General features: G+C 41.9%; 1 protein-coding gene across 2 annotated transcripts; it reads left to right on the top strand.

Moving 5' to 3' along the window:
• The first annotated feature begins 255 nt into the window (after window positions 1-255).
• LOC308103475 (uncharacterized protein) lies at window positions 256-8,808 on the top strand. Of its 2 annotated transcripts, XM_080453448.1 has the most exons (11): window positions 256-366; window positions 2,083-2,153; window positions 2,850-3,283; window positions 3,740-3,922; window positions 4,145-4,275; window positions 4,651-4,735; window positions 5,162-5,324; window positions 5,631-5,824; window positions 5,921-6,062; window positions 6,565-6,704; window positions 7,552-8,808. In XM_080453448.1, exons 4-11 carry the CDS (start codon window positions 3,815-3,817, stop codon window positions 7,864-7,866), a joined length of 1,278 nt encoding a protein of 425 aa, XP_080309574.1. In that variant the 5' UTR covers window positions 256-366; window positions 2,083-2,153; window positions 2,850-3,283; window positions 3,740-3,814; the 3' UTR covers window positions 7,867-8,808. The 2 variants fall into 2 exon arrangements, with proteins under 2 accessions (XP_080309574.1, XP_080309575.1); XM_080453449.1 differs by lacking the exons at window positions 256-366; window positions 2,083-2,153; window positions 2,850-3,283; window positions 4,145-4,275 and having other exon boundaries at window positions 3,907-3,922; window positions 7,552-8,807.
• Window positions 8,809-9,008: the final 200 nt, after the last annotated feature.

Genomic DNA, 9,008 nt, shown 5'->3' with positions numbered 1-9,008 from the left:
ATATTATATTTTAAACTACATCTCTTATGTGCATTAAAATAATACTGTGGTATCACCACTTTTAATAGGCTAAAACATCCTGAGAGTGAAGTGGAGTAATTAATATAATTAATGGATCAAGGAATGTTTCTTTACTATTATAATTATTTATAAATTAAAGAATCAGAATCCTAAAAGTCTGGAATCCGCCCTCCCTATCCGGTCAAAATCCTCCACACCCCGCCTCCCCACAGTCCTCCTCCACTTCCTGCTTCCGCGCGCGCCCAGCGTCACACAGAGAGATTCTGCACAGAGCCAGAACGTGCATGGTGCGTCGCTATTCTTACCATTTACAAACAACTGCACGAAAGAAGAACTCCATTCAAGGTAAAATAGTGTTTTGTTTTGCACTGTATTATTGTCTCAACCTTTCCTAGCATGCCTTGACGTCGTGTTAAACATGCAGAGGAACTGGAATGGGCCAGCCCATGGTGCTAAGCAGCTAAGCTAACTAACTCAAATGTTTGGCGCGAGTGCAATTGGCTCTTTTATACATTCTGAACTCTGGTCTGATCTCTAATTTCTATTATAAACACATCACGTTGCCGTTCAAGCATGCACAGTCTGCTGAAAGTGACAGGCCATGGCTACACAGCTAACTAGCTGTGGGCACTTGTAAACAAAGGCATACTGCTATTTTCACAATTTGTGCCTTTTATTTTTTTGATAATTTCGCCTTTTCTAGTATATAGTTGATTACTTTTGATGCTAAGTCCTTAAATTATTACTTCACTGTCATCTGGGGACCCCTTCAAAATCACGAGGGGACCCCCCCCACAGTACATGAAAATTAATTGCCTGTACAATCAGATGTGTTTTTTTCTTTCTTTGAAACTAGTGTTGATTTTGACAGCAGCATTTTGTTTAGTTTTAACGTTTTCAGGCCAAGGACCCCCTAGCTGAGAAAGAGATGAAGCAGGGACCCCCTCTATATAAAATTGTGTTTCAGATTAAACTTTTTTTTTTACTTGGCCTGCTCTTTTTTCCCTCTACACCTATACCTCTTTGCCAAAAAAATAGCAGATCTACAAGCTCACGAGGCGTTGTGAGCTTGTAGATCTGCTATTTTTGGCTAAAGTTATCCTCAGAAAAGTGATGCTAGGGTTCAAGTGGTTAATGTAAAAAAAGAAAAATCTTATCACACAAAGATTTGGCGGACCCCCTGTAGTAACTCTGAGGACCCCCTAGGGGTCCCGGACCCCCTGTTGAAGACCCCTGCTTTACTGTGTCACCATTCTAGTCTACCCCGTTATATTATTTAATTTGAGACATTATTGTATTTAATTTCATTGTATTAGGATGGTGTTTACATTATTGTGGGAATTGTGGTTGAAGCATGGAACACAACATTTACTAAAGCTGTAAAAACAGTTTATTATTGCTGGTATTGCACTAAAATTACTGAATGACGCTCATTTGAATAGGCAATTGCATGGGCAGCTAAATACTGTGAGAGGCACATGATGTGAAATTCATCTGTCTCTCAGCTAAGGGGTCCCTGCTTCATCTCTCAGCTAAGGGGTCCCTGCTTCATCTCTCAGCTAAGGGGTCCCTGCTTCATCTCTCAGCTAAGGGGTCCCTGCTTCATCTCTCAGCTAAGGGGTCCCTGCTTCATCTCTCAGCTAAGGGGTCCCTGCTTCATCTCTCAGCTAAGGGGTCCCTGCTTCATCTGTCTCTCAGCTAAGGGGTCCCTGCTTTATCTGTCTCAGCTAAGGGGTCCCTGCTTCATCTGTCTCTCAGCTAAGGGGTCCCTGCTTTATCTGTCTCAGCTAAGGGGTCCCTGCTTCATCTGTCTCAGCTAAGGGGTCCCTGCTTCATCTGTCTCAGCTAAGGGGTCCCTGCTTCATCTGTCTCAGCTAAGGGGTCCCTGCTTCACCTGTCTCTAGATTTCCATGTGTACACTCTGAGAGTTACAGAGCTGTAAGGGTCCATTTGGTTCATATTCATAGCAGATCATAGTATTCTGCTGCTAGTTTGCTTTGCTTTCATGTTGATATCTGAACAGGTATAACACCAATTGTATTTCCTTTGTGTTTGTTTCAGATCGATGGACAACTTTGTCTTTGAAAAACTGACAGAGTGGCAGTTACCAGAACTGATCGACATATTTAGAGGTACAATATGTTTCCCATCCACATACATTGCTGTCACACAGTAATGGAGTTGACAACTGCTTTTTGTAATATACCTTGACATTTGTATTGAGCATATGCATTTTCTGTGCTATACTATTTGATTAACTGACAACAATTGACCAGCAGATGAACCCAGGTTGATTAAGGTTAATGACATCTGTGTCAGTCAGAAATAGGATGCTGGTTGTCATTCAAACTGTTTGCTCAGCACCAAACATGGCTGCTGAGTTAATGGCCATGGTTTCTGTATTCCTCTAACACAGTGGTTCTCAACCTTTTCAGGCTGTGACCCCCCCCCCAAAATAATATTTGAATTGTGGACCCCCCATTTGTTTCACTTCTTTACACGGATACATATTGTGAAAATAGACGATCTACAGGCTCACAACGCCTCGCAACAGTTTCACAATATGTGGGGGGTTCCGACCCACAGGTTGAGAACCACTGCTCTAACCTGTCATGTTGAGGACCAAAACCAGGTGATGAAATGTGTCTGATTAGCTTTGCTGAGGGTAATCATTTGCAGTAGAAGGAAGTAATTCATTTAAATCATCTGTGTTGGTCCTCATCATTGCAGGTACTGTAGATGACTGCAGATGAAACCCATGAGCTCTATTTTTTTTTTCTGTTCCTCTGTTGGAAAAATAATGTGTATTTTTCTCTTTTTTTTTTCAGACGAGGGGATTGATCAGGAAAGTTTCTTTCTGTTAGATGATCCCACCATCAAACAGCTGATCCCGAGAGCAGGCCCTAGGCTGAAGTTTCTTAAAAAAATTAGAGAACTTGTAAGTCAATAGTTTATTTCGGGAAGATGGCATAAACTTGCTTCAAATGCCAAAAGCTAATTGCAGGGGGTATCAAGGGTCTTCTCGTGCATTTACGGTCTGTACACCATGTCAACTCTGTATCAACACATTGTCAGTGTAGTGAAAGTGGTTGTGGTCGGACATTTGGTTACATATGGTCTTATAGAAGACACTTGGTAGGAAGAACCACTTGACTTCTGGGACAGATTGAAGGTACTACTGGAATGATGGGATGCCGTGACTACTGGGATGACGTGATTACTGGGACTACTGGCATTCTTTAAATGAGTGATAAGTGGTACTGTAAGTACTTTTTTGTTTAATCACTTAATGTTTGTATAAGGTGAAGCCCAAGTGTACTCTCTAAAAGTATGCTGCAGCACTGTCCACATATCATTTGGTTGTCTTCAAAAGGGTCCTCTATTGGGGATTCCAATAGAGTACCGAAGTCCTGACGTCACTCTCTCATACCCTGGTTTGTAGAAGTTTTTCTCCATGTAGAATAGTTGGGTCATCTTAAAATCGTCTCATAAGCATTGAGGTCCAAAAACAAAAAGACTGTCCCGGCGATGTTGTCAGGAAGGTGATCGTTTATGATAGTCAGTCAGTCTGTTTCTGGCAAAAATGTATTTCGCTAATTAAGAATTGGGGGGAGGGGGGAGAACAACGCAAACCAGGTAGGATGCGTCATTTACATCAGACTTCGGTGCTCTATTCTTTGTCCTACATTTATTATATTAACTTTGGTCTTCTGTATAGATTGGACCGGCGCCTGCACCTGATGCACAAGCTACAGCCTCTGATGCCACACCTCCTGCCACTACCCAAACCCCCATGGATGTATCGGCCGCACCTGATCCCCTAACCCCACCTGAACCCCTGGCTCCAACTGAACCCCAAGCCCTCATGATGATTCAGACAATACACATAATTCCTACGTTTGTAAGTTCTGCTTTAATACCCTTTAAGCCTTATAAATTTGGCTGCTTTGCATGAAAAAGAAAATGGTGCTCAACAAGCTCGCAACACATTGACACACTGAGTGCATTAATTGTAATCAAGACAAAAGTTTGAAATAATGGTGATATTGATTTGAATTAATATCCCATTCCTAACTAAACAATAATAGGTCTGCAATTTTGTGTCTTCTTGCAATTTTCTAAGGATGTCCGTCAGGTTCTTACAAGGTTCCCGGACGGACAGCCGATTGTGAGGGCCCTTGACGAGACTCATATAATCACCACATCCCAGAGATGTGCCCTTGTCCGGATCTTGGTGTCTCACTTTGGAGAGAAGTACTTCAACAGATTTAAATTATCTTTGTTTTATGTTGAATAGGGATCACAATACCAATGCTGGGGTTAAGTGGTTAAATGGCAACTTTAAGGGTGTATGATTATCCCAAGTTCTAACTTTACCTGAGAGCTAAAATATGACTTAGTAGGGACATATTTGCTAGTTGTTAACCATGCTCAGATCAGCTACCATGGAGTAACATTTTAAGAGGCACCAGTGCAACCTTCACTGGACGACTGACTGACTGAAGTTAAGTTTATGTTAGCCACACACCGGGTGTGATTTGTCCTTTAAAACTGGTTTATTAGTTACATGAAATCAACGCACTGGAACTACTTGATATGATGAATAGTTGTGCTATTTCTGTTTTACAGTCCTACGACGGAGACCAAAAAGGCCATGGCAGCTAGCATCATTCAGGCATTTCCCTGCTTGAAAGACTCATCAATCAGTGGCAGCGTGAGTTCTTTTCCCAATTTTTTTGCTTTTCAATGTATTATTCATTTTGGTGACACCCCTAGTATTAAGCCCAATATATGCTCTGCTGTGATGTGTCGCTGATACTGAAAACTACAAGTCTACAAGCTCACAACATGTGGTCAGCCTGTATGTCTGCAGTTCTCACTAACGGACCGTTGAGAAGCATACATTGAGCTTAAAATGCTAAATCATTTAACAGACACAATACAGCTCACTCCTTCCAGAAAAACTAATTTGATGTGTGATTTTCACTGCTGTCATGCCCTTGGAAGCAGGGACAATAATTGGCCTTCTCTTGGGACAGACAAATGTGCAGAAAAACCCTGTTCTAATTCAAGGCCACGCTGTCAAAAAAAACGAAATGTGCCAAATCTCTATTCATCAAACATTTTGATTTCTTGGCAGGTCATATGGTACACCCCAGCACAGAACCGGCGTCCAGCCTGTGGGTACCTGGAGGATAGGCTGCGAAACGTCAGAAAGAAGCTGAGGTCAGCGTTCAGGGTGAATGGCCGAGCACCCCAACCAGCACCCGAGGATGGTCCTGTTCGAACAGCGGTCATACCAGGTCATTACTAAACAGAAAAATAGAATGACGTTCCAACAATGTGGCACATTTGCTTGCTTAAGTTTTCCCAAAACGTAACATGCGCACGTTTAGGGAACACTGTCGCAGACAGAAAATCTGAGTGGAGCCTGATCTTAGTGAATGTGAGGAATTTTGGAACTACAGTAGCTTGTATGACCAGACACCACACAATAGCATTTATAGTTGTTTTAGAACTATTTTAACACACAATATTGCTGATAGGGATGACTGATTACGCAAAACATCCATCTTTTAGTGACTGACAGCATTTTGTTCTTTTTACAGAATGTACCATATCAGATGACCGGGCAGTACAGCTGAAAGAGTGGTTGAGAAGTAATTCTCAACCATTATGCCAAGTTGCGACCTATATGCAGGACACGGCGGTGTACAGGGCAAAGTGGATAAAGGACAACACCAGAGATCTGACCACCAGTCAGATTCTGGAACACTACCCTCACCTGACAACTAACGGCATGGTAAGAGGGAATATTGTACATGTGATGATTCATTGTTTATAATGTTTTGGTAGTGTGCCACATTTAATTTGATTTCAAATGTTTTCCATTTTATAGATCGCTCAGGACTTCCTTCTCTTACATGCGGACGCTGCGCCCAAACTGTACGAGACCTGGCTCCCAGTTTATGCGGAGAAGATCCTGCAGGTCGCACGACTGGAGCGGAAGTTAGAGTTGCCGGTCGAAGGATTAACATTAGGTAAAATATTATTGAAATGGTTCTTTGTCAGTCGACAGTCCCTCTTGTACCAAGAGTCCACAACTACGTTGACAGCCTCTCTGTGTGGGTGTGGCACGCACAGCACACACTTTCAGGTACCCTGGGGTTTTCCTCTTCTCAGGTAGTGTCACCTTCAAATACCAGTGGGCACACCCCTTCCTCCTATAGCCTCGTCTAGACCAGTGTTACTCAAAGTGGATTCCAGGGACTCTCTGGGTTACTTTAGTGGGGTCTAAATGTACCCTTAAGTCTGTAACTGTGACAGTGTTACAAATGGAAACAAATGGACCCCAACTGGTCAATTATTTTCCATTTGTAAACTGTCATGGTTAGGCCAGCTTCTGGCCTAATGGTGGGAATAACTAAACTACAAACTAACCAGCTGCACATAGCAGCATAGGTTACATTCTTGTTGGCTATTGAATGACAAAATAAAGGATATGCTGTTTCACCTCGTATTGATACCTATGTCTTCCTGCAGATGACATTGGGGATCTCGCCCTGCAGCAGTTGCCAGCCTTGCTCCCCCCAACTGCATACAAAGTTGGACGTGGCCGTGGCAGTAAAATGGTGCGCCACACCATTGCTGAGTGCAAGAAGGCCTTCATCCATCATCAGCCTGTAAGTCCACCAGCACATCTAAAGGGAAACTTTCCATTTTATTTTAACATTAACATATACCTGTTGTATAATTAATGAGTTTGTGTAAGTATTGAGTGTGTAATCTACAAAGCATATACAACACACAGCAGGAGGACAAGAACACAGTAGGGCATTCACAACTACGGCGTTTCACTAGTCGACGAGTAATCCTAAAAAGTTGACAAATAGTTGACTAGTCATCTAGATATGACCTCACCCCACCCGAAACAATAACATTGATTAATTCTTGTCAAAATGTCTCTGAAATAGGCTAACTACTGCTCTTTGCTAGTTTAACATATTGCTTTACAAATACAGGTATAACAGGACAAGCTTATTCCTTCTGTTAATATACCTCCCGGTTTATCTAATAAGGCAGGGGTTTTCAACTGATTATGAGCCAGGGACCACCACCACCACCACCCTCCTCACTAAGAATAAACCTAGGGACCACCGTTGTGCTGCGAGGGGGATATAAGTTAACGCTTTATATGCATTCTATGTCTATACAGTACATCTCTCACTGTTTCTCAACCAATGGACCACCAGTAGATAAGATTTAGCCTATCAGAGACAAAACTAAAGAACATTTTGTTATCGTTGGATACCAATACTATGCTGTGTTGATGTGTGTACCATAGGAGTGATAAGACGCAAAATGAATATGTTTAACAATAAGTTAACTCTTATAATGTAACTTGAAAACAAATGGACCCTTGACACCTTTATTATTATTTTTTCTTTTAATTATACACTTTTATTTTTCTATACTTTGTAGACATTTTGTCCTTACTCACTCGCCCTCACTTTTCTGTGTGTTTTTCAGCCTGGAACCAACATGGTGGAGTATCTCCAAGCAGCCAAGAACTCCCAAACTGAACCCTACGTCCTGACACTTGGCAACAACTCTCAGCAACCATCTCAGGTCTTCGCAATTATAGATGGACAGGCTTTGAAACAGGACAAACTTCTTCAGGCCATCGACGTCTGCTTCAAGGCCTACTACATTTTTGACATCGAGTACCCCAAAAAGTGTCAACTTGTGTGGGACTTCCTACAGAGTATTATCTATGGAATTCCACTACAAGAGTCCAAGAAAATGGTGGAGTTTCTGCACACTAGAATTCTGGCTTGCCAGTAGAGCTCACACACACACCCCCCAACACATTACCCACCCAACCCACGTACCCGTTAGTCATTGAGGGCAGCCTTGTTGGACAGGTGGCCATTGAGCTAAAATCTTTGCTTCTGGGGGGGTCCCTGGAACAACATATTTTGAGATGGGGGGTCCGCGGCCAAATACAGTACATATAATTCTGGGGGTCCTTGACATGAAAAAGTGTGAGAACCACTGATATAGAAACAAGTTTTTGAGAAAACACCAGAAGATTCAGAAGACATTTTGTAGAATCGGCCTCAGGTCTTAAAGGGTTAACCCCTACTTTGATCACTACAGCATCAAAAACAGCAGATCTACAAGAAGCTCGTTTTCGAGCTTGTAGATCTGCTATTTTTAATTCGAATGGTGTAAAAGTAAAGAGTTTTGGGACCATTGAGGTCGTTCCACCCCAGAGAACACGCATCAGGACATAATGAGGTTGTTCCTCACCATGGGACCGTACCTATGTTCCCCAGGTTCTATGTTCCCCAGGTTCTATGTTCCCCGCTTTCCTAGGAGAGCGGGGAATATAGGACCTAACCTAAACCTAACCATAACCTTAGTGGGGGAACATAGGTCCGGGGAACATAGGTATGACCCCCTCCCCATAGAGAACACATATCAGGGTGACATTATTACGCAACAGGGACCAACATGGCACTGTTCACTAAATATGACGTTCCTATAGAAACACGCCGGATTCTTTGTTCCCCCAGAGAGCACGATGAAGACTTGAGTGTTTGTCTAAAAGCAGAAATGTTTGCTTTAAAAACTATATGTTCAAAGATTTTCACAAATTTCAGGATTTTTCAAAAATAGCAGATCTACAGCTTGTATATATGTGATTGTGCTTGTATATTGTGCTTGTATAGTATATTGAGCTTGTATCTATTTTTGAATAGCAAAAGTATAAAATAATGCTTTTTATCCCATGTCTAAAAATGAGACGGATGCGTTCCAGGTCTTAATGGGTTAATAAAATGACTAAAAGAATCCAGCATGGTTTGTTTATTGCATTATGCTTTGCATGACCAAATCTAGCATGTATTTTGTTATAGGTTTGTAGTTAAACTGTAGTTTAACCATAAAGTAATACATATATTGTGGTTGAATAAACCCATAAT

The sequence above is a fragment of the Gymnoscopelus braueri genome, assembly GCF_963280865.1.
Source record: "Gymnoscopelus braueri genome assembly, chromosome: 16".
NCBI classification, from domain to species: Eukaryota; Metazoa; Chordata; class Actinopteri; order Myctophiformes; family Myctophidae; genus Gymnoscopelus; species Gymnoscopelus braueri.
Note: the sequence above shows the minus strand (reverse complement) of the source record. Positions and strands in the feature narration are given on the sequence as shown.

Coding starts and splice junctions, on each gene's coding strand:
- LOC308103475 (XM_080453448.1), top strand. CDS start 3,815: ATGGATGTATCGGCCGCACCTGATCCCCTAACCCCACCTGAACCCCTG. Junction 4,736..5,161: donor ACTCATCAATCAGTGGCAGC/GTGAGTTCTTTT, acceptor ATTTCTTGGCAG/GTCATATGGTACACCCCAGC. Junction 6,063..6,564: donor GGTCGAAGGATTAACATTAG/GTAAAATATTAT, acceptor GTCTTCCTGCAG/ATGACATTGGGGATCTCGCC.